The sequence below is a fragment of the Helianthus annuus genome, chromosome 9 (assembly GCF_002127325.2).
Source record: "Helianthus annuus cultivar XRQ/B chromosome 9, HanXRQr2.0-SUNRISE, whole genome shotgun sequence".
NCBI lineage: Eukaryota > Viridiplantae > Streptophyta > Magnoliopsida > Asterales > Asteraceae > Helianthus > Helianthus annuus.
The window spans coordinates 71,682,150-71,708,076 of NC_035441.2; the positions used below are offsets into that span (position 1 = coordinate 71,682,150).

The window sequence follows — 25,927 nt, forward strand, 5'->3', positions numbered from 1 at the left end:
AGGAATGGCAACGGAAATGGGTAGAACCAAGGATGCTTCAGTTGTGGAACCAAGGATCATTTCATAAAAGACTGCCCAAGGGGAAACAATGCTCAGGCTCTAGCATTCATGATTGGAGCAAGGAACGCACGCGAGGACCCTGATGTGGTCACCGGTACGTTTCTCGTTAACAATCACTTTGCATCCATATTATTTGACACTGGTGCCGACTATAGCTTCATGTCTGTGGAATTTAAACGTATGCTTGGAATAGAGTCTAGTAGATTAGAAATTCCTTATTCCAAAGAGCTAGCCAATGGTAAACTTGTTGAATCAGGCGAAGTTGTTAGAGGCTGCACATTAGAACTTGGTGAACGAAATTTTAGCATCGACCTCTTACCTATTCAATTGGGTAGCTTCGATGTAGTGGTCGGAATGGACTGGTTGTCCAAGAACAAAGCTGAAGTTATTTGTCATGAGAAAATCATTCGCATCCCTTTGGCGAATGATGAAACTCTCATCGTTCATGGAGAAAAGCGAGACGCGCCTCTACGAATCATCAGCTGCATGAAGGCACAAAAGTGTTTAAGGAAAGGATGTGTTGCTTTCCTAGCGCACGTTATAGACAAGAACGCTGAGGAGCCGAAACTCGAAGACATTCCTGTGGTGAAGGAATTCCCTGATGTTTTTCCCAAAGATCTGCCAGGACTACCTCCGCAAAGACAAGCCGAATTCCGTATAGACTTGGTTCCAGGAGCCATTCCTGTAGCCAAGGCACCCTATCGACTTGCACCATCCGAAATGCAAGAATTATCTACACAACTCCAGGAGTTGTTGGATAAAGGATTCATAAGGCCAAGCTTCTCACCCTGGGGAGCTCCAGTATTGTTCGTGAAGAAGAAGGATGGAACATTGCGGATGTGTATCAATTACAGAGAACTGAACAAGCTCACAATCAAGAATCGGTACCCATTACCGAGGATTGATGACTTATTCGATCAGTTGCAATGATCGAGCTATTATTCAAAGATCGATCTTCGATCTCGATCTTCGATCTGGATACCATCAGTTAAGGATACAAGAGGAAAGCGTACCAAAGAATACATTCAGAACACGTTACGGACACTACGAGTTCCTTGTGATGCCATCGGACTGACGAACGCGCCAGCGGTATTTATGGATCTAATGAACCGCGTATGCAAACCATATCTAGATAAATTCGTGATTGTATTTATCGATGATATCCTGATTTACTCACGAACGAAAGAAGAACATGAGCAACACCTCAGAACCATCTTAGAACTACTGAAGAAAGAGAAACTTTATGCGACATTCTCAAAGTGCGAATTCTGGATTCGCGAAGTACAGTTTCTTGGTCACGTTGTGAACGAAAACGGCATTCATGTAGACCCTTCCAAGATAGAAGCCATAAGGAATTGGGAAGCTCCCAAAACCCCGACTGAAGTTCGATAATTTTTGGGCTTAGCGGGCTATTACCGACGATTCATCAAGAATTTCTCCAAGATAGCTCAACCGCTAACTGCCCTTACGCAGAAAGACAAGAAGTATGACTGGGGTGACAAGCAGGAAGAAGCCTTCCAGCTACTTAAAAATAAGCTATGTGATGCACCGATACTATCCTTACCCGAAGGCACTGAAGACTTTATACTGCGACGCTTCGCGTCAAGGTTTGGGTTGTGTGCTCATGCAACGCCAAAAAGTCATCGCTTACGCTTCAAGACAGTTGAAGGTGCATGAAAGAAACTACACCACTCACAACCTAGAGCTAGGCGCAGTGGTATTCGCCTTGAAGATTTGGCGACATTATTTATATGGTACTCGATGTACAATCTTCACAGATCACAAAAGCCTACAACACATATTTAATCAGAAGGAATTAAATATGCATCAACGACGTTGGGTCGAGTTGCTGAACGATTATGACTGTGAGATTAAGTACCATCCTGGAAAGGCAAATGTTGTAGCAGACACACTAAGTTGAAAAGAAAGGGTTAAGACCCTAAGGGTTCGAGCATTAGAAATGACTATTTAAACAAACCTCACTACGCGCATTCGAGACGCACAACAAGAAGCCTTAAGATGGAAAACCGAAAAGCTGAATACCTCCGGGGTATGTTGAAATACATGGTGCCAAATGAAGAGGGAACCTTATACTTTAAGAAGCGCATTTGGGTTCCACTCTATGGCGGTATACGAGAAGTCATCCTTGATGAAGCGCACAAGTCGAGATACTCGATCCATCCACGATCGGACAAAATGTATCAAGATTTAAAGGAATACTATTGGTGGCCGAGACTTAAAAGCGATGTTGCTGTTTATGTTGGAAAATGCCTAACCTGTGCCAAGGTTAAGGCTGAATATCAAAAACCGTCTGGCCTACTACAACAACCAGAGATACCCATGTGGAAGTGGGAACAAATCTCGATGGACTTCATAACGAAATTACCCAGGACCCCGAGAGGGCAGGATATGATATGGGTGATAGTTGATCGATTGACGAAATCCGCGCATTTCCTACCGATCCGAGAGAAAGATAGCATGAGAAAGCTTGCTGAGATATACTTCAAAGAAATTGTGGCACGTCATGGAGTGCCTATCTCGATTATTTCAGACAGAGATGGACGCTTTGTCTCAAGAATCTGGCAATCCTTTCAGGAAGCCTTTGGATCTCAGTTAGATCTAAGCACGGCCTTCCATCCACAAACAGACGGCCAGAGCGAATGAACCATACAAACGTTAGAAGATATGCTTCGCGCATGTGTTATGGACCTAGGCGGCAGCTGGGATACTCATCTACCTTTAGTTGAGTTTTCCTACAATAACAGTTATCATACAAGCATAAAAGCCGCACCGTTCGAAGCTCTGTATGGCCGCAAGTGCCGCTCGCCCTTATGTTGGGCAGACGCTGGAGATAAACGTATGGTTGGTCCTGAACTTGTACAAGAGACAACTGACAAGATTATGCAGATCCGAGAGCGCATTAAGGCGGCTCGAGATCGACAAAAGAGCTACGCTGATTGAAGACGAAAACCATTAGAATTCGAGGTGGGAGACAAAGTTTTGTTAAAGGTCTCACCTTGGAAGGGCATAGTAAGATTCGGAAAACGTGGAAAGCTGAATCCCCGATACATCGGACCATTCAAGATTTTGGAAAGAATTGGTACCGTGGCATACAAGTTGGAATTACCGGAAGAACTGAATGGAGTACATGATAAATTCCATGTATCCAACATCAAGAAGAGTCCAACACTAGAAAACGTGATCATCCCTGTGGATGAAGTGCATATTGATAACACCCTTCGATTTTACAGAACAACCCGTTGAGGTTTCAGACTGGAAAGTCAACAAGACCAGGAGGAGCACTGTCAAACTTGTCAAAGTATGTTGGAACTCTAAGCACAGACCCGAGTACACGTGGGAACGTGAAGGCCAGTTCAAAGAAAAGTACCCCCACCTATTCAAGAAAACTCCTGCGGGAGATAGATCAGCCTGAATTTCGGGACGAAATTTTTTAACGGGGGGAGACTGTGACAACTGGCACAAAACTGGTAATTTCCGTACACTTTAATCATTATTTAATGACTGCAATTATGTGCCTAAATGTCAACAATGTCAGATTACATACTATTCAAGTGAATTCATGCACGTTTTATACTACAAGAATTACTTTATGATTGCGTTGCGTCAGAAATTCTAGTAAACTCACCGGTAAGACACACTGTGTCAACAATTCTGCAGAAAGCAGTTAGACAATAGAATTAGAGCCTAGGTGTAAGTCCAACGACAAGAATACATTAAAACCCAAGAGTACATACAAGGGTTTATACATAGACTTTCCGGAAGCTAAAATACGCACTAAAAAGCACCCGAAATACACTTTAAAAGCTGAATTTTATATAATTCAGCAAAATTCAGCAATATAACAAGATATTACCATGCAAAAACATGACTAAATGGTCCAGAATACTTCCCTAAGTGTTGGGAATTGAAAGTGTCACAAAAGGATACTTAAAGGACACTAAACGGTGCAATTTAGAACTTTAACGAATCGGTATTTAACCGAACAACCGAACATTACCCGGAACATCAAAATATTATTAGAAGCATTGTTTTAATGTTTTTGAGCTAGTTATGGTCCCCAAACACCGTAACACCCCTTATAATATAATAACACATCAAGTCCCTAAAAATTACACATGAAAGCTAACTTGTTTATAAATTAGAGTTTGGAATTTACACTCCCCCCCCCATTCTTGTCTACGGTTACAAGGGGTGGCCCCCACCAAATATTTGCCAAATCCTACAAAATCCCATTTGATACTATTTTGATATTACTTGGATTTGTTTTGATTTTATATGATCTTTAACATTTTGTTGCCAGGGGGATGTTGAATCCTGTTTCCTGTTTCTCAAACATATAACATTACAATCTATACAAACTTAAAAATTTTCAACTGTTCATCAGTTTTAGAAATCCACTTGAGTATTCAGGTCCAAATTAATGACCCTGATTACTTAATTTATCTACCAAGTCCAACTTAATGACCTTGGTTGATCTGTGACAACACAAACTGATTTTTGTTCAAGAATTTTCAAACATTTTTTGAAAATTACAAGTTTCAAGTTAATGAACTTGTTTTTGACTTTCAAATTTCTCAATTAACAGATTAAGCTCCCAACTCATCATCCAGCTAGAATCTTTCTGCATCTGCTCCAACCTTCTGAATCTGAAGATCAACTCTCCACTTTGGTTTGTCGGAAAAATAAAGCAGAAATGAAAAATCTTTTTGGATTTTTAATAAGGTTTCTAAACTAGAAAATGAATTACAGAAACTTAAATGTAGAATGTAATGAAAGTAAACTATTTACATACATATTTTTGATGAGCGTGTTAGGGAATCATATCAGCTATCAGACAAGCCACTAGTACCGTTAAGCCTTAATTTCATACTCAGAATTAAACAATTCACTTAGATTGTCGATATGCTGATCCACTTAAATTCTCCCACAATTTTCAATCTGTTCAGGATACGAATTAGGTGAATTAAGAACTTAAACTCATTCATGTGTCCCACCTCTTGAATATACTCCCGTATCCAGATCCCAATATTCAGTCATACAGGTGAGTATACCACAGATGATACCTGTAAGGGGTTAGATGCAAAACCGTGAGAGCTCAGGTCAGAACTTTCGTTCAGCAGAGAGATGACGGTTCGACTTTCGGTGTGTCCCATTTAGAGGATCTTTTTACAACAGCACATGATTAACATTTTTCAATGATTCATCATTTTTTATGCTGAGGGTGGTGCTATATTTCAAGCAATGCAGAAAGTATTATTCAGGGACCAGGTCAGAACTTCCATTCAGCAGAAATCCTGGAATAATACCCCAGATATCACTGAGTATAAAGACCTAGTATTTCAGAAAGAGGGACCTTTCAAACGAGATTTCAGGGGTTACCTATATATCCAAGTAGTGTTCCCCACGAAATAAGCAAGTTTGAATTTTTATGTTTATATCCCGAACAAACCTACTAAATGTGTAAAAACCTATCAACACATCATCAGCAAGACTGTTTAACGCTTTAAACTATACAAATCTTTAGCGTACCGTAACAGTCAAGCCGATGTACAATCATTTTCCCTTTTTACACAAGCTCTTTTTCAGTTTTCTATTGTTTTTGGATTTTGAAATTTTCTCATGTTTTTGTATTTTTGAATTTTTTACTGTTTTTGTATTTTCTAAAAATATATTTACTCCCCCTAAATACCAAAACAAGTAAAAAATCGACAAACCATTGCAGATTGTTTCTCAACATCATCATCTACAATGTTATTCTCATCAACGCCAATAATTCCATCCGACACCGAAAGAAGCTTCATACCATTTAGTTTTAAAAGATATTTAAAATGAGTTTTGTCAAAAGCTTTGGTATGTAAATCAGCTTTCTGATTGTCAGTGTGGATTTTCTCAATTCGTATCAACTTCTTCTCGAAGCAATCTCGGATGAAGTGAGGACGAATTTCTATGTGTTTCGTTTTAGCATGATGAACAGGATTTTTCGTTATACTTATTGCGGCCTCATTATCAACAAAGATAGGGGTGTTAAGAAATTGCAAACCGTAGTCACGCATCTGTTGCTGGATCCACAAGATCTGAAGCAGCAACTGCTAGCAGATACATACTCAGCTTCACATGTGGATAGAGCCACAAAGGTCTGCTTCTTACATTGCCAGGTGACCAAGCGTGGTCCAAAGAACTGACAACCCGCTGTTGTTGATTTTGCATTGACTTTGCAGCTTCCGTAGTCGGAATCAGAATACCCTTTGAGCATGAAATCGCCTGTTTTTGGATACCACAACCCCAATGAAGGAGTTCCTTTCAGGTAGCGTAATATCCTTTTCACAATCACCATGTGCGAAGCTCTGGGGCTTGACTGAAACCGTGTTGCGAGGCACGTTGGATACATGATATCGGGTCTTGAAGCAGTTAAGTGCATCAACGGTCCTATCATGGAACGATACATCGTTTCATCTACCCTATCTCCGATGAGATCTAGGTTTATCCCATGATTAGTCGCTAGAGGGGTTGAAGCTGGAGTAGAACTTGACATCCCAAATTTCTCTAAGATATCATGAATATACTTCGTCTGGTGTATGAAAATTCCCTCAGGTAGTTGTTCAACTTGAAGACCCAATAAAAAATTCATCTCCCCCATCGATGACATTTCAAACTTTTGCTTCATAACTGATTCAAAATCTTTGCATAGTTTCTCATTTGTTGACCCACATATTATGTCGTCCACGTATATCTGAACGATCAGAAGATGTCCGTCGACCTCTTTGGTGAAGAGAGTGGCATCCACTTTTCCTCGGATGAAGTTGTTGGCTAGTAGGTGTTGAGACAAAGTCTCGTACCAAGCTCTCGGGGCCTGGTGTAAACCATACAGCGCTTTATCCAGCAAATAGACCTTGTTTTTGTGGATTGGATCGGAGAAGCCCGGCGGCTGTCCGACATATACCTCCTCTTTAACCTTCCCATAAAGAAACGCCAATTTAACATCTAACTGAAAGACTTTGAAGTTTTTCCACGATGCAAATGCCAGAAAGATCCAAATTGCTTCTAGTCGAGCCACATGAGCATAAACTTCTGTAAAATCAATACCCTCCTGTTGATTAAAGCCCTGGACTACGAGTCGAGCTTTGTTTCGAACAACAACTCCTCGGTCATCTCTCTTGCATTTAAATACCCATTTCGTGTTAATTTTCCTGTGACCGTCCGGCAAATCGACTAACTTCCACACTCCTAACTTCTCGAACTGACTTAACTCTTCTTGCATCGCATTGACCCAAGAATCTTCAGTTAACGCCTCTTTGTATGTTCTCGGTTCAATCTGCGAAATAAAACAACTATGTGAAAAATCAGTTTGTAAAGAAGCAACTGTAGAATAAAAATAAATAAGCCCTTGGTCAATTTGACGTCTTGTGCGAACGCCTGATTGCAATTCTCCTATGATCAAATCCTCTGGATGGTATGACAGAGTTCATGGCATCACTTCGCTTGGAACATCTACATCACTCTCCAGATTGGTAATATTCAGATTTGCAACTTGTTCACTGACTGGGTTTGTTTGACCTGAAATCTGAATTTGCTCCCCCTCAGAATCTGAATCACCATGATCGAATACTGGTCCGTTCTCAGATTCTTGATTATCATTCTCTGTCGTCTGATTATCTTGAGCAACTTCATCTTGTTGAATATCATCATGTTCTCCAGCATTGTTTCGACCTGCTTCATCGTCATTTGAAGTTTGTCGAGGTCGATTTGAATATTTAGCTAGGAACCTTTCTTGAGATGACTCATACTCTCTCAGAATATCCAACTCATCAAAGAAATCTTCTTCTTCTTCTCTCATGTCAAACGAATCCCATAAAGTATCATAGTGAAAACGCCATGAATCACCGGGATTTTGTGGTGGCATTGTATTGCCTTGACATTCAACATTTTGCACCTCAATAATCCGCTTCAAGCTTGGAACAAAGACTCGTTTCAAAGGACTTTGATAACCCACAAATATTCCCTCGATGCTCTTTGGACCAAACTTACCAGAAGGCTCAAGAACTGTACAGGGAGACCCAAACGGTTCAAGATACTTAAGGTTTGGTTTGCGGTTGTTGATTAGCTCAAAACATGTCTTGTTGAATTTCTTAACTGTTAGAACCCGGTTGAGCGTATAGCATGCGGCGGAAACTGCTTCTGCCCAAAAATTTATCGGTAGCTTAGAATCAGCAAGCATCGTCCTGGCCGTTTCGATTAGTGTCCTGTTCTTTCGTTCAGCTACCCGATTCTGCTGCGGAGTGTAAGGAGCACTAAATTCATGCAATATACCTCTTTCATCACAATATTCTTCCATCTTGTTGTTCTTGAATTCAGTACCATTATCACTTCTGATTCTTCTGATTCGTGCTTGGTACACATTTTCAATTTTTCTGAACAACGCCATCAAACTATTAAACGTCTCATCTTTTGTTTTAAAGAATGACAGCCATGAAAATCTGGAATAATCGTCAGTTACTACAAGGCAATAGAGATCCCCAGTAATACTTTTGACGTTCACTAGACCAAACAAGTCCATATGAAGTCTCTCTAAAGGTCTTGAGACTGAATTGACTTTCTTTTGAGGGTGTGACTTCTTTTTCTGCTTGCCTTTGACGCAGCTAATGCACTCCCCTTCCAGATGAAAACCTTTAATGTGAACACCCGTAACTAAATCATTGTGCACCAGATGATTCATTTTTTTTCAAATGTATATGCCCATCTTGCGGTGCCACAACTGTGATTCTTTCTCCGTTGCTCTAGACACAAAACAATGAGCATGACCTGTGGTTGTAGTTGCTACACTCATATCCAACACGTACAGATCATTGACTCTTGGTGCCCTCATGATAATCCATTCTTCAGGGATAACAAATCCTGGTTTCAAGATCAAACATTCTTTGTCTGTGAAATGCGTAGTATACATCCTATCACAAATCTGCGAGATACTCAGCAGATTATTCTCAAGCTCAGCAATGTAATTCACTCTCTCAAACGTTACAATCCCATTGGATAACGTTCCTTCTCCAATAATCCTACCTCCTTGATTACCAGCAAAACCTACATAACCTCCATTGAAATTTCTAACATCATACAGCAAAGCTGTTTTCCCTGTCATGTGCCGAGAAGCTTGTCACACCCCCAAAATCCACCCGCGGAGTACTACCGCTTGGAGGCGTGACTGACCAGGATCCAGCCACCAATCATACTGAACAAGCACATAATTAATCATAAAAGTTTAACCAATACGATTGGTGTTCCAACAAAACCAAGTTTAAGTTGTAAGCGGAAGCATAAGTTTAAAGTTATGACATAAGTTCAAATGTTTTCAAATAGAACATGGCACGCAACAATCCGTGTCCCACAACGACTCTCCTCCATGCAAGCTCCAGCTGAGTACCTATGGTCCTGCAAAGCATGTAGTAACGAGTCAACAACTAGTTGAGTGAGTTCACAGTTGGGTGTTTGTTTTAGTTGTTTCAAAAACAATTTCCTTTAACTGGCATCCTGCCGTGGGGGTTACCCCATAGTTTAAAAACGTGACTTAATCATTCCCAGTTACTCTGGCATTCCAGCCGTGGGGGCTACCCCATAATAGTTATCAGGCATTTCGGCCGTGGGGGGCTACCCCATGCGTACACTAGACTCGTTACCGTATCGACTGCTGACTGTAGTCATGTTTATGTGCCCAGAAAACCGTCAATGTCTATCATCATTGACGTGCCCCAGATCCATTAGTTCATGCCCGTCCTCTGCGGCACGGTGTGAGGTTTGTCAGACCTAAATAGCGCTATCTAACTAATGACCCGCTCGCCATTGGCCCGGCGATTAAGTCGATACAAAAAGGAGGGACTTCGTGATAGAGTTTTGGTCTAGTACGAGTTATCCGTCCATCCGGACGAGGAATCACATTCCTGAACCATAGCTGTCCTACCCAAGGAGGACGAGGAATCCACGTTCCTTAACCCCGTTCCCAACCCAGGGAATCCCATGCTTTGTAGAGGGTGTGAACTCACCTTGGTTTGCTCGGCAGTTAATCACAGAAAGGTCAATCAAGTCGCAAGTAGTCAATTACGTCCTAACATAGATACCACTTATAATCAGATTCAAACCAAGCAGTGCACGTACAAGTAGTAGTCATGGCATACACGTTCTAGTATGGCAGTTCATCGATAGTTCACAACAAGTTTCACAGTTAACAATCAAATACAACCCAAAGTCTAAGTATAAAGCCCGAACAGTTGGGCTCGTAGTAGCAGGCCAGCCCAGACAGTACACGTATACACAATTACAGTTCACAGAAGTCCACATATTCGGCCCACTAACTTAGGCCCAAATCATGTAAGTCCGGCCTGCAGTCTCGAGTCGAGACTAGAGGTCTCGAGTCGCAACCGAACTCGCAAGCATGGTTGCGGGTCATGCTGTTTATGTTGATCATAGGTGGTTGCGAGTCGCAACCTATGTCGCAACTATGGTTTCGGTTGGTCATGTTATGGTTTCGAGTCGCAACAGGACTCGTAACCTATGTCGCAACTGGCGGTCTCGGCTTGTAATGTTGTGGTTGCGAGTCGCAACCAGGGGTTTCGACTCCCCAACAGTCGCTGATTCTGCACAGTTGTACTATCCAATAGAATTCCAATTGCATGCACCCTATTTGTGTACTATCCACTTAAACATGTTTCTTTGTCTAAAAACTAACCAAATCGGATCAAACATTGCAGAATTCAAATATTCAACACACATTCATATGATATTCATACTGTTCTTCATGTTCTTCATGTTCTTCAAACATTCAAAGCATAAATAACCTTCATTCAACCTTATGCATATTCGGACAAAACTATAGTTTCTAAGCTAACATCAAACCCATTTTCCAAGCAACAACATATGCAACAATTCCTAAGACAAGCATGTAATCGATACTTTCATCATACATATCATCATTGAACCGAAATATTATTCATGTGTACACATAACTTATAAATCTTGGTTTTCATTTCTTAGACAAGTATAGTAACAAACAACTCAAATCAAAACTTCATCATACACATCCGAATCACAAGAGCATCAACACACTTACAACTATACTTAGTTAAATCATGTCATTCATACTATCATTTAACACCACAAACACAATAAACCTTCTATCATACTAGCATCGACAATAAACATCATAAACACTAACCGGTTGATGGGTTTCGAGGATGTGTGTGAGCTTCCAACCGATTGTGTGTGTGAACCGATCCAAGAGTCCAAATCCGAGAATGAGGGAGTGTTTGTGAGGGAAAGTAGAAGAGTGTGTGAGAGTGAGTGTGTATGGTTGCCCAAAGAATGGCAAAGTTGGCTAGAGGGGTGATATATATGCTAGTTCAAGTGGTGCACCCTAAGGGTTTCGGATGAGGGTTTACGGCCCAAGTGGCCCAACCGGCCAAAGGCCCAAACCGGCCTAAGGGTCACTGTTCACTCGAGACCTTATGGTCTCGAGTCGGGTTCTCGGCTCGCATAGAACACGCATATATATATATATGTACATACACACAAGCAAAACACATATCACATAAAAGGTTCACATTTATTAGTAACTTCAACAAGTTAACTTAGTCACAAAATGTTCAAGCATGTTACATCGAGATACAGGAAAGGTTCTAAATTTCGAGTTGTCACATCATCCCCAAGTTGAAAGAAATTTCGTCCCGAAATTTGATGGCACTCACTGAGGAAGCTAGTTAAGTTGTAAGGTTTTCCCGGTTTTCCTGGGGTGTCACATCCTCCCCCCGTTGATCTGGAATTTCGTCCCGAAATTCCGTAGCTTCAGCCTCAGTAGTGGTTGTATCGCTTGCAAACAGTTGGGGATACTTTTGTTTCATCCGGTCTTCGCGCTCCCAGGTGAACTCTGGGCCGCGACGTGAGTTCCAACGAACTCGAACGAGAGGTATTCTAGTGCTCTTGAGGACCTTAACATCCCGGTCCGTGATTTCGACTGGTTCCTCGACGAATTTCAACTGTTCGTCGATCGTGAGTTCCTTCAGAGGAACTACGTGGGTCTCATCTGACAGACACTTCTTCAGATTCGACACGTGGAAAACGTTGTGAACTGCACCGAGTTCTGCTGGTAAGTTCAGTCTGTAGGCCACCTTGCCTATTTTCTCAATGATTTCGAAAGGTCCAACGTATCGTGGGTTGAGTTTGCCTCGTTTACCAAAACGAACCACACCCTTCCAGGGTGAAACTTTGAGTAATACCCGCTCCCCAACCTGGAGCTCAAGTGGTTTCCTGCCCTTATCGGCGTAGGCCTTCTGACGGTCTCGAGCGGCCGCCATGCGTTGTCGTATTTGAGCAATCCGCTCAGTAGTGTCTACCACATGTTCTGGCCCGGTGATTTGACTATCCCCCACCTCTGCCCAACAAAGAGGTGACCGGCATTTACGTCCGTACAATGCCTCAAATGGAGCAGCTTTAATGCTAGTGTGGTAGCTGTTATTATACGAGAATTCCACGAGTGGTAGATGCCTTTCCCAGCTGTTGCCAAAGTCGATTACACATGCACGTAGCATGTCTTCTAAGGTTTGAATGGTGCGCTCGGACTGCCCGTCCGTCTGTGGGTGATACGCTGTGCTCATATCTAGACGTGAGCCAAAAGACTTGTGCATTGCCTGCCACAGTTCCGAAGTAAAACGTGCATCTCGATCAGAGATGATAGAGGTGGGCACCCCGTGCCTCGAAACAACTTCCTTGAGATATATCTCCGCTAGAGTGGAGAATTTATCCGTTTCCTTAATTGCCAAGAAGTGTGCGGATTTCGTGAGTCGATCCACGATCACCCAAATAGTATCGTTTCCACGCTGGGATCTAGGTAGGCCAGTAACGAAGTCCATGGAAATTTGCTCCCACTTCCATTGTGGTATCTCTGGTTGTTGCAGTAAACCTGAGGGTTTCTGATATTCTGTCTTGACTCGCGCACAAGTCAAACACTTGCTGACGTAAGTTGCTATGTGGGCCTTCATGCTAGGCCACCAATACGTAGTTTTAATATCGTGGTACATTTTATCCGAACCAGGGTGTACCGAGTAGCGAGATTTGTGCGCTTCATCCATCACAAGTTCTCGTAAGTCACCATAGTGTGGGACCCAAATGCGTCCTGTCACGTAGTAAGCACCGTCTTCCTTCTGCTCTAAGCGTTGTCTCGATCCGCGTAGGGCTTCGGCCCTTACGTTTTCTGGTTTCAGTGCTTCTATCTGAGCAGCTCGTATTTGTGAAGGTAGACTAGAATGGATCGTGAGTTGTAAAGCTCTTACGCGCTTAGGCGCAGTGTCCTTTCGACTTAGGGCGTCGGCCACAACATTCGCCTTGCCCGGGTGATACCTGATGGAGCACTCATAGTCATTTAGCAGCTCGACCCATCGTCGTTGCCGCATATTCAGTTCCTTCTGCTTGAATATGTGCTCTAGGCTCCTGTGGTCGGTGTAGATGGCGCACTTGGTTCCGTACAGGTAATGCCGCCATAACTTAAGTGCGAAAACGACAGCTCCCAGCTCCAAATCATGCGTAGTGTAGTTCTTTTCATGAACCTTGAGTTGGCGTGAGGCGTAGGCTATGACTTTATCTCGTTGCATCAATACACAACCGAGACCTTGAATTGATGCATCACAGTAAACCACAAAATCGTCTGTGCCCTCTGGCAGTGAAAGGATAGGTGCACTACAAAGTCTATCCTTTAGATGTTGAAAGGCTAATTCTTGTGCACTTCCCCAATGATAAACAACGCCTTTCTGCGTTAGCGAGGTGAGAGGCTGCGCGATCTTAGAAAAATCCTTAATGAATCTCCTGTAGTAACCTGCCAATCCCAAGAATTGGCGAATTTCCTTTGGTGTGCGCGGTGCAGGCCAGTTCTTAATAGAGTCCACTTTGGATGGATCAACGTGAATCCCATCCTTGTTCACCACATGCCCTAGGAAATGGACTTCACGAAGCCAGAAGTCGCATTTCGAGAACTTTGCGTAAAGCTGTTCTGTTCGAAGGAGTTCCAGAATAAGTCGTAGATGCTGTTCGTGCTCCTCCTGACTCTTAGAATAGATCAGGATGTCGTCGATGAAAACTATAACGAACTTGTCCAGATAAGGCTTGCACACTCGGTTCATCAAATCCATGAAGACTGCGGGTGCGTTTGTCAGCCCAAACGGCATGACCAAAAACTCATAGTGCCCATATCGAGTCCTAAAGGCTGTCTTAGAGACATCCTCTTCCCGAACTCTCAGCTGGTGATATCCCGATCTCAGGTCGATCTTTGAATAGTAGCTCGACCCCTGCAACTGGTCGAACAAGTCGTCAATGCGCGGTAGAGGATAACGGTTCTTCACAGTCACCTTGTTGAGTTCACGATAGTCGATACACATCCTGAAGGTACCGTCCTTCTTCTTCACAAATAGTACTGGAGCTCCCCAAGGCGATGAGCTAGGACGAATAAAACCTTTATCCAGGAGTTCTTGTAGTTGCGTGGAGAGTTCTTCCAACTCTGATGGAGCCAAACGATAAGGTGCACGTGCTATAGGCGCAGCTCCAGGAGCTAATTCGATCTGAAACTCGACTTGGCGATGGGGTGGAAGACCAGGTAATTCCTCAGGGAATACCTCAGGATAGTCACGTACCACTGGAAAATCTGCTAGCTTCTTCTCTTTCTCCGTGGTGTCAGTAACTAGAGCCAAAACCGCAGTGTGGCCCTTTCGTAAGCACTTCTGGGCCTTAAGGAGAGAGATGATGTTCTCAACAGCACTTCTCTTGTCGCCACGAATCATGAGAGGTTCACTACCCGAATCAGGAATACGAACGATCTTCTCGTTGCAAAGAATTTCTGCTCGGTGTTGGGATAACCAATCCATCCCAATGACAACGTCGAAACTACCCAAGACAATAGGAATAAGGTCAATAGAGAAAGTCTGGTTAGCGAGGACAAGTTTGCAACCTTTGACTACGTGTGAGGCCTCCAAACTCTTACCATTAGCTAGCTCTACGGTGTGCTTGTCGCTCAGGGGTGTGGGAATACGCTTAAGCATTTTACTAACTTCTAGTGACACATAGCTAGTATCGGCACCCGAATCAAATAAGACTGTAACATAAAAGTCGTCGAGAAGGAACTTACCCGTCACCACGTTGGGATCATTCCTTGCTTCACCTTGACCAATCACGAACACCCGCCCCCTGGCACCATTGTTGTTGTTGTGGTTCCCATTGTTACCATTCCCCTGATTGTTGTTGTTGTTGTTCTGGTTCAGTTGGGGACAATCTTTCTTGAAGTGGCCTTCAGCTCCACACTGAAAGCATCCTTTGTTGTTACCCTATTGCTGCCGCTGATTCTGTTGAGGTTGCTGACGATTCTGATTGGCGGGGTATGCGCTCCTGCAATCCTTTGCAACATGACCAGGCTTGTTGCACCGATGACAGTTGCCCCTGGTGCATGGCCCACTGTGGTGTAGGTTGCAACGATTGCATTTGGGGTGATTCCCCTTGTACCCACCATGACTTTGACCACCAGACGATTGCTGACTGGGGCTCTTGTGGTCGTCAGTCTTTCTCTGCTGAGACTGAGATTGCACCGAAGTTGAACCCTTGCTTGAAGTTCCATCCCATTTCCGTTTGTTCTCACTAGAGGTACCAGAAGTAGTTGCAGCACCAATGCGCTTTGGTAACTTGTTCTGCTCCACCGCTTGGTCAGTAAGACGGTGAGCCAACTGAACAACCTGCTGGATAGTGGCCAAGTTTGCTGAAGTCACATGACTTTGGATCTCTGGCACCAAGCCCTTGAGATAGAGTTCAATTCGCTTATACGGAGGGTCCACCATAGTAGGACACAACAAGGCAAGCTCATGCGATCTCTTAGTATACGCCTCAATCTCTGACCCCGTCATCTTGAGGTTGTAGAACTCGTCTTCCAACTTATGAATGTCATCGCGACTGCAGTATTCCTCCCTGATCATTTCCTTGAAAGTTTCCCATGGGGTGGCGTTGGCAGCAACCAACCCCAGCATTTGCACTTGAGCATTCCACCACGTGAGGGCCAAACCCTCGAGAGTACCAGTAGCATACTTCACCCTGCGCGCTTCAGGGCATTCACACATTTCGAACACAGATTCTAGTTTCTCAAACCAGTGTAGGAGACCTACTGCTCCTTCAGTTCCGCTAAAAGTAGTGGGTCGGCAGTCCATAAAGGTCTTAAAAGTGCACACCGGTGCCTGAGCATGTTGACCTAAGGTAGGTGAAAGAAAGACAGAGTTTAACACAAAGGTTGGTTCACGAGAGTAGGATCCTAAAGATCCTAGGATAAGTTCGGACTGCAGGATATACCTCCCGCGTATGCAGCTGCAAGTGCTGCGGCAACTCGTTCGTTGATCAGTGCGGTCAACTGGGCTTGTGTCATGTTAACGCGTCCAGACATGATTCTTCATATCAAGAGTAACACGAGTGAGAGGGGTTCGCGAAAGTACGATGGTAGGATAGAGTAAGCACGCATACGTTCAAGCAACAGTAATTATACTAATCAAGCATACCATGGGCAATGTACTACGTAACTAACAAGTAGGCAATATACACATATCATATCACCTAGAATGTCGAGCCTTGCATGTGGAGTGGAGCGTCGTCGTGGACCGTTGAGCACTATACCGGTTATAGTCTGGTTTTAACAAAAACGTTTCCCCTTTATTAAAACCTAGTTCACTATAACCAATGGCTCTGATACCAATCTGTCACACCCCCAAAATCCACCCGCGGAGTACTACCGCTTGGAGGCGTGACTGACCAGGATCCAGCTACCAATCATACTGAACAAGCACATAATTAATCATAAAAGTTTAACCAATACGATTGGTGTTCCAACAAAACCAAGTTTAAGTTGTAAGCGGAAGCATAAGTTTAAAGTTATGACATAAGTTCAAATGTTTTCAAATAGAACATGGCACGCAGCAATCCGTGTCCCACAACGACTCTCCTCCATGCAAGCTCCAGCTGAGTACCTATGGTCCTGCAAAGCATGTAGTAACGAGTCAACAACTAGTTGAGTGAGTTCACAGTTGGGTGTTCGTTTTAGTTGTTTCGAAAACAATTTCCTTTAACTGGCATCCTGCCGTGGGGGTTACCCCATAGTTTAAAAACGTGACTTAATCATTCCCAGTTACTCTGGCATTCCAGCCGTGGGGGCTACCCCATAATAGTTATCAGGCATTTCGGTCGTGGGGGGCTACCCCATGCGTACACTAGACTCGTTACCGTATCGACTGCTGACTGTAGTCATGTTTATGTGCCCTGAAAACCGTCAATGTCTATCATCATTGACGTGCCCCAGATCCATTAGTTCACGCCCGTCCTCTGTGGTACGGTGTGAGGTTTGTCAGACCTAAATAGCGCTATCTAACTAATGACCCGCTCGCCATTGGCCCGGCGATTAAGTCGATACAAAAAGGAGGGACTTCGTGATAGAGTTTTGGTCTAGTACGAGTTATCCGTCCATCCGGACGAGGAATCACATTCCTGAACCATAGCTGTCCTACCCAAGGAGGACGAGGAATCCACGTTCCTTAACCCCGTTCCCAACCCAGGGAATCCCATGCTTTGTAGAGGGTGTGAACTCACCTTGGTTTGCTCGGCAGTTAATCACAGAAAGGTCAATCAAGTCGCAAGTAGTCAATTACGTCCTAACATAGATACCACTTATAATCAGATTCAAACCAAGCAGTGCACGTACAAGTAGTAGTCATGGCATACGCGTTCTAGTATGGCAGTTCATCGATAGTTCACAACAAGTTTCACAGTTAACAATCAAATACAACCCAAAGTCTAAGTATAAAGCCCGAACAGTTGGGCTCGTAGTAGCAGGCCAGCCCAGACAGTACACGTATACACAATTACAGTTCACAGAAGTCCACATATTCGGCCCACTAACTTAGGCCTAAATCATGTAAGTCCGGCCTGCAGTCTCGAGTCGAGACTAGAGGTCTCGAGTCGCAACCGAACTCGCAAGCATGGTTGCGGGTTATGCTGTTTATGTTGATCATAGGTGGTTGCGAGTCGCAACCTATGTCGCAACTATGGTTTCGGTTGGTCATGTTATGGTTTCGAGTCGCAACAGGACTCGTAACCTATGTCGCAACTGGCGGTCTCGGCTTGTAATGTTGTGGTTGCGAGTCGCAACCAGGGGTTTCGACTCCCCAACAGTCGCTGATTCTGCACAGTTGTACTATCCAATAGAATTCCAATTGCATGCACCCTATTTGTGTACTATCCACTTAAACATGTTTCTTTGTCTAAAAACTAACCAAATCGGATCAAACATTGCAGAATTCAAATATTCAACACACATTCATATGATATTCATACTGTTCTTCATGTTCTTCAAACATTCAAAGCATAAATAACCTTCATTCAACCTTATGCATATTCGGACAAAACTATAGTTTCTAAGCTAACATCAAACCCATTTTCCAAGCAACAACATATGCAACAATTCCTAAGACAAGCATGTAATCGATACTTTCATCATACATATCATCATTGAACCGAAATATTATTCATGTGTACACATAACTTATAAATCTTGGTTTTCATTTCTTAGACAAGTATAGTAACAAACAACTCAAATCAAAACTTCATCATACACATCCGAATCACAAGAGCATCAACACACTTACAACTATACTTAGTTAAATCATGTCATTCATACTATCATTTAACACCACAAACACAATAAACATTCTATCATACTAGCATCGACAATAAACATCATAAACACTAACCGGTTGATGGGTTTCGAGGATGTGTGTGAGCTTCCAACCGATTGTGTGTGTGAACCGATCCAAGAGTCCAAATCCGAGAATGAGGGAGTGTTTGTGAGGGAAAGTAGAAGAGTGTGTGAGAGTGAGTGTGTATGGTTGCCCAAAGAATGGCAAAGTTGGCTAGAGGGGTGATATATATGCTAGTTCAAGTGGTGCACCCTAAGGGTTTCGGATGAGGGTTTACGGCCCAAGTGGCCCAACCGGCCAAAGGCCCAAACCGGCCTAAGGGTCACTGTTCACTCGAGACCTTATGGTCTCGAGTCGGGTTCTCGGCTCGCATAGAACACGCATATATATATATATATATATATATATATATATATATATATATATATATATATATATATATATATATATATATATATATATATATATGTACATACACACAAGCAAAACACATATCACATAAAAGGTTCACATTTAGTAGTAACTTCAACAAGTTAACTTAGTCACAAAATGTTCAAGCATGTTACATCGAGATACAGGAAAGGTTCTAAATTTCGAGTTGTCACATCATCCCCAAGTTGAAAGAAATTTCGTCCCGAAATTTGATGGCACTCACTGAGGAAGCTAGTTAAGTTGTAAGGTTTTCCCGGTTTTCCTGGGGTGTCACAAAGCTCCACTATCCATAATCCATCGCGAAACAGATCTTGGAAGCTCCTGCACATATCACAAACACTTTAGTTAGATTTTGGTGTTACCCAAGCCTCTATCGACTCAGGTAACTGGACATCAATGTGAGTTGTTTTGGTAATCAATGGTGGAAAATTTTTATCATTGATTTTCAAGTTTTCTTTAGACCCAACCTCAATCTTTTTGTATAAGAAAAACTCATTTTTCTGAGGTTGACCAGATGGTTGGTCTTTCTTTTGAACATTTTTCTTCTCAGATTTTTTCATTTCTTTCTCAAGTTTCACATAGTAATCCAAAGGAACATTCATCTTTACCAGTGTGGTAGAAGATGACTGTTTTTCAGTCTCAGAAACCTTTGGTTTTGGAACACTTACTTTCTTTTCAACCACTTTTGGCTTCCATGTTTGTTGAGGTGACCCAACCCGCTTGTAAAACTTGTCGTTTTTAGTTACCACATTTTAGGAGGTTCAGTTTTGACTTTGATATTTTCATTTTTCAAAATCTTTTTCTTAACAACCAACGGAACTTTTCCTTTCCCATCAGCTTTCTTCTTTTAAATCTCAACAACTTCAGTCTTAGGCTTCAAGTTGGTACACTTTCGTGCAATATGTCCAACTTGATTACATTTGAAGCACGTTCGGGTGTCACCTACCCAACTTGTACCTTCAGACTGAGGCTGTGAGGCCTTTTTCTCAAGGAACTCTTTGTTTGATTTTGAAAAGATTTTTGATTCTTCATTAGAAAGTGAACTTGAACTTGTCACAAACACTTTCTTCTCAACAAACCTACTGTTTTGAACATTCTTTTTCTGATAAGTCTTACCACCCTGATATCCACCTGACCATTTGTTTTGATTGTTGTTATAAAAACGTGGTGGAACAACAGGCTTCTTGTAGTAAGCTTTATCTTTCTCAAAATTCATTTGTCTTTTTGTGTGACTTAAACTGTTCACTTCTGACAGATCAACTTCAATCAGTTTGAACACGTTTGTCAGTTTAGCAACATTTACATTCTCCAGTGGAAACTCAGAATACGAAAACAACTTATCCGATCCCAACATCTTGTACATGACAAGATTAGGTCCTTCATTTAAGTTGTTCTTGGACTGTGGTTTCGGAATGTATTTGTCCAAGAAACATTCATCTTCCTCAGAAGTGTCACTTTCAGATTTTAGAACATTCTCAACCACACTTTTCACCACTTCAGTTTGGACACTATCGTCATCGGAAGATGAAATGAACGTGACATCAATTGTGTCAGGAAGTTTCACCACATTTTCATCATCATCATTAACCAACTCTGATTGTTTCTTTGAAAAATTGTTTAGAACTGGTAGTGGAACTTGATGATAACCCACCCCTGTTCCATCAGAAAATACATCTTTGCCAGCTTTGTTTTTCCCGATAGGTTTGGGAACAATGTGTTGCAAAACAAAGCTTGCGGAGTTGTAACTGGTCAATTTTAGATTGATGCGCTCATTCTCAATCTTAGCTTCTTCAAACTGAAGCTTCAACTTAGCAATCTCATCCAGTTGCTTGTTGATTTGTTCTTCTTTATGTCTAAGAACTCCAGTTAAATGCTCATTTTCTTTTCTTGTTTTACTGTTTCGTTCATCAGAATCTTGAATCGTTTGTTTTAACTTGTTAAAATTTTCTGAGAGTTGACGATTTTCATGAATTAGTTTTTCATTTTCTTTCCTAATTCTTTCTACTTCAATTTTATCATTGTCAATTTTCTCAGTCAACTTTTTAACTTGATCATTTGAAAATTTGAGCATTTTATCACGATCAAGAATCTGATCTTCAACCTTTCTGACTCTTTTTGTCAGATCATTAACCTTCGTATCATTGAGGTAAGCTTGTGTACTACAAACTTTGCAGTTTTCATGCAATTTTTGCAGTCAATGTCACCTTTGACATTTTTACCTGACTCACTCGACGATGCATTTGAACTGACCTGGCTTTTAGACTCAGATACAGACTTAGAATCTACCTCAAGTGCCTTAGCAGCCAGCACCTTGTCAGCCATCTTTCCAAAGTTTTCAGCTGTCAACTCCTGTGACGTATCAATGATCCCTTCATCGATCTTTTTTGGCTTCAGCTCCTGCTCTTTTTCTTTCTCTTTCTCTTTCTCTTTTTCTTCACCACCTCCCCACCATTCTCTCTGTTGAGACTCTTCTAGTTCAGCAAATTCCTCAGCGAAAGCTTCAAGACTCAGAGTCTTTGGATCAATAGCAATGTTTCCTTCAGGATCAAGGTAACACTCTCTATCCGCATCCCATCTCTTTGCCTTTTTAGCTTTACTGTATACACGATAAATTCTCATCATTTTGTATTGAGCTCTCTGATGTCTATCATTTGATTTTTCTGCTGCTGTTCTGGTGTCTCTGAATGGTTTAATTACTGTTTTTGCAGCAAACGCATAACCTACTACATCTTCTTCAGGCAGAATATCACTCCAATCAAATCCTTTGTCGTCATGAATCACAGCGAGAGCTCTGGATTTTTCTTTGGGGGTATCCTCAAGCTGCTTCATCCTGGGGGGTTCAGCCTTGTTCTGGTGATAAATCGCTCTTTTGTAGTAATCTTCTCTGAACGGATTTTCAGAATCATCAGCATAAGCATTTCGGCACTCTCTTTTAAAATGACCTTTCTGTTTACACTTGAAACTTGTGACTTTCGATTTGTCAAAGCCTAACTTGGTAGATGGTCTACCAATAGACTTTCTTCCTGTAATCTCCATGAAGCGTTGAGCTCTCCGGACTGCACTAGCCTTACACCACCTGATGTCGATCAATTCCATCTCTTCCGGATCGATCTGGTCATAATCCTCCTTTGTCAGGTTGGTGTTTCCAATCTTGCCTGCCACGAGGCTCTCGTATGATTCAAGCACAGACGCCAAGAATACCATCTGCTGTTTTGCTGACTCTTCACTGAAATTTTGAGCGTTCTTCAGATCCACAACAATGTTACATTGGAATAAATTCTTTGATGCATATTGGTTTGAAGTTGTTGAAGAAGATCCACTGTGAAAACCACTGTGAGGAGTTTCATGATTCACAGTATTTGAATTCTCTGCAGAAAATGCTGTTCTTGGAGATCCGGTCTTTGGAAGATTTCCTCTGTAATACAGCTCCACATTCTGCTGATAAGCTGAATTGTTGACTTTAGATTTCTTGATCTCCAACTCATGGCTTTCTAGTCTTTCGATAAGCAAATCCACTGTCAAATCTTCAGACTTGATTGTGTTCTTCAACATCAAGGCAAAGTATTGCGAATCTTGCTCATTCGGCAACGAATCAAACAATTTGTCGACCAACTCCTCTTGAGTGTATGTGATTTTGTGTCTTGCCAGCTCCATCTTCAGATGCCCAAATCCCTCGATCATTTTACAAACAGATTCATTCTTCATACAACCAAATAAATCAAACTCTTTACGTAACAATTTCTTTTTGTTTTTCACAATCTCAGCACTACCTACACATTTAACTTTCAACTTTTAGCAAAGATCTTTCGAATTTGTATACTCGATCAATGAAATTATATCATCTCTGACTGACTGATGAATCAACGCTGTGCATTTTTGTTCAGCAACGTATCTTTCAACATCATCAGTATCTGTCAAACTTTCACCAACACGATCTCCCGAACTGTAACCATTCTTTAAACTTTTCTAGCTTAAGTATGCGAATGCTTTAAGCCACTCCTCAAATCTGGTAGCCCACCGGTTGTAATCATCGATCGCCAATAGTTTAGGAGGCTTATTGTATGTACCGTAAGCACTTTCTACACTCATTGCATCGGAAAGAATCTTCTTCGCACTCGGTGTTGGTGTAGTTTCATTTGTGTTGTTCGTTGTGCCATCTCCCGAACCACTGGTATAAGCAAACACATCATAGAACAGATTCATGAACAAATCATCCATTTTTCAAGTACCTGAAACAATCAACAAACACTTAGAAAATTTTTGAAATTTTGAAAACAACAACTTCAAGCGGAATACTGTTTTTCAAGCTGAATTCGGTTTCAAGCGAAATAAGCTTTCAAGCGGAATAGCAATTCAAGCGGAATCTGGTCACTTGAAGCGAAATCACTTATTTCGCTTGAACTTTCAAGCGGAAACTGAATTCAAGCGAAATCACACAATATCTTTCAAGCGAAATATGATTTTAAGGCTGATTTCGCTTGAAATTACACAAGTAATTCAAGCGGAATAAGATGATGTCAGCATGTTCGAACTAATTTTCAAGCGGAATTAGTCAATTTTATCTGAATTTGTTTGAATTAAGGTCCAATTTTTTCAGGGATTAGTTAACACTATGTTTCGCTTGATATATGTCAAAATCAGGCCATTTCAACCGTTGAATTTTGTTCAAATCAGAAAAGAAGGTGTAGAAGTGAGAGAATCCGATGAAATCAAGCTGAATTGGTATGAACTCCTCGTCCTGAGCTCTGATACCACTTGTTGGATCGACGTGTGACCCTAAACAGTCAGTATGAGTAGTTCATCATCATTTACAAAGGCGGAATCAATGCAAACAATGTCAAACAGCTTGTTCCTTTTCAATTCTTTATCTATTACTGATTTCCTGAGCTTTTACAGATCTGATTACAATTCGGCAGCACCTCGGCTCTCAAACATAAACTTCTAATTCCGCTCCAAATGACACAACATATCACCTATTTATAGTTGAGCTGATTCCGCTTGAAACAGCTTCAAGCGGACCCTGATTTCGCTCCAAACATACTCAAGCGAAATCAACAAGTAATGGTTCAAGCGGAATTAACACAATATGATTTCGCTTGAAATGACCTAGTGTCATTTCAAGCAGAATTACATCTAAATACCACTTTCTTGATTTCAGAGCCCTGATTATCCTATCTAGACCTAAGACTCAATTAAGACGAAGTTAACAGACACTAGATGCACCAACAGTTAGACATCATATGGAAACGACTAGATTGTGATTAAACACATGATCTAGTAAGTTAAAGTGGTGATCTTGTGAAAGACCAAGATCTTCATACTTTATGTCTTCATGAACTTGAATAATGAAATTGATTTTCATATGTAAAAATGATTTAAATGAAATAAAAATCTTGTAAATAGATGATTTCCAAATGATTTTCTCAAGAAACCAAGTTTACTTATGAGGATTACAAAGTCATGGTTCCTAAATAAACTAACCATACTTTTAGTGTTGAGACAAGAATAGAAACATATTTTATCAAGAAAAATACAAGAGAAATATTTTTAGAAAAATCATCTTACAAGTTGTAAATGACTAAATCTTTTAGTAAAGTGATTTACAAACAAATAACCATGTTTTTAAGGGTAACTAAACCTACTAAATAACATGGTAAATTACTACAAGTTTTTACAAAAACTTCAAGTTCATGATATAGTGTAATATACTTGATTTTGACACTCGGTAAGTGTTAAAAGTGTTGATGATTGTTGTGATGATTTAAAAGAAAATAAACACATGTTTTGAAAACATGGGAAACCTCCATTTTTAGGGGAAACTCTGTCAAAATTTCTATCAATTTTGACACTTAGAAAAATATAAGTTTTTGAGAAACTTATTCCCTAAAAATGTATTTAAAAATATTTACCAAGGTTTCCCTAATTTTTATGTTAAGAAGTGATGATTTCTTCAAGACTGAAATTGATATTAAGTATGTATATTTTTGAGAAAAATATATATATTTATTGATCACCAAATTTTGTGCTAAGTGTATGTAGTATGTATTACATGTAATAGTGTATTAGGACTTGAAAATACGCTAAATACTCATAAGAAGTAAAAGCACAAAAATACACATACAACATGCTTAGACACATATAAGAAAATATATTTATGAAAATATATTTCTTCATAGAATAAATAACTTGGACAAGTTATAAACATAAAATGAAGCTTTGGACAAAATACATAATTCGGGTGAAAAATACAAGATACTTATATTTATTTTTGAGAAAATAATATAAGTAAGATACATAGTTAAAAATATAAAATATTTTTAACACAAGAATACATACACAAAAGATAGTGACTTGTACTTGTGCGATACAAGTCTAGTGACTAACGTTAATAAAACACGTTTAGGTCACGACGCTAGATAAGCAAATCCGGTGAAGTTTACGACACAGGAACGCAAAGTTGTGAGTTCATGCTCCCCCTTTTCTTTTAACTGTTTTCAGTTTTATAACTTCGCGGTGAAATACATGTTACAATGTTTACATATGGTATGATGATACGAGAAATGATACATGATACGAGAAATCGTGTCACGAATAGGGTACCATAAGCACCATTAATCAACAATATACCTAGACCGCAGAACAAAAGGTTAGATCTAACGGGTTTTTGGGTA

General features: G+C 41.2%; 1 protein-coding gene across 1 annotated transcript in view; it reads right to left on the reverse strand.

Annotated features, from left to right (window-relative positions):
- LOC110945097 (myb-like protein X) overlaps nucleotides 1-22,910 on the reverse strand; it is a 42,255-nt gene extending 19,345 nt beyond the window's left edge. Inside the window, exons 1-4 of the mRNA XM_022186734.1 lie at nucleotides 22,738-22,910; nucleotides 22,333-22,671; nucleotides 21,567-22,140; nucleotides 21,476-21,506 (exon numbers count right to left, since the gene is read on the reverse strand). Of these exons, the coding sequence (XP_022042426.1) occupies nucleotides 21,476-21,506; nucleotides 21,567-22,140; nucleotides 22,333-22,671; nucleotides 22,738-22,910 (1,117 nt within the window). The remainder of the gene's footprint in view (nucleotides 1-21,475; nucleotides 21,507-21,566; nucleotides 22,141-22,332; nucleotides 22,672-22,737) is intronic.
- Nucleotides 22,911-25,927: the final 3,017 nt, after the last annotated feature.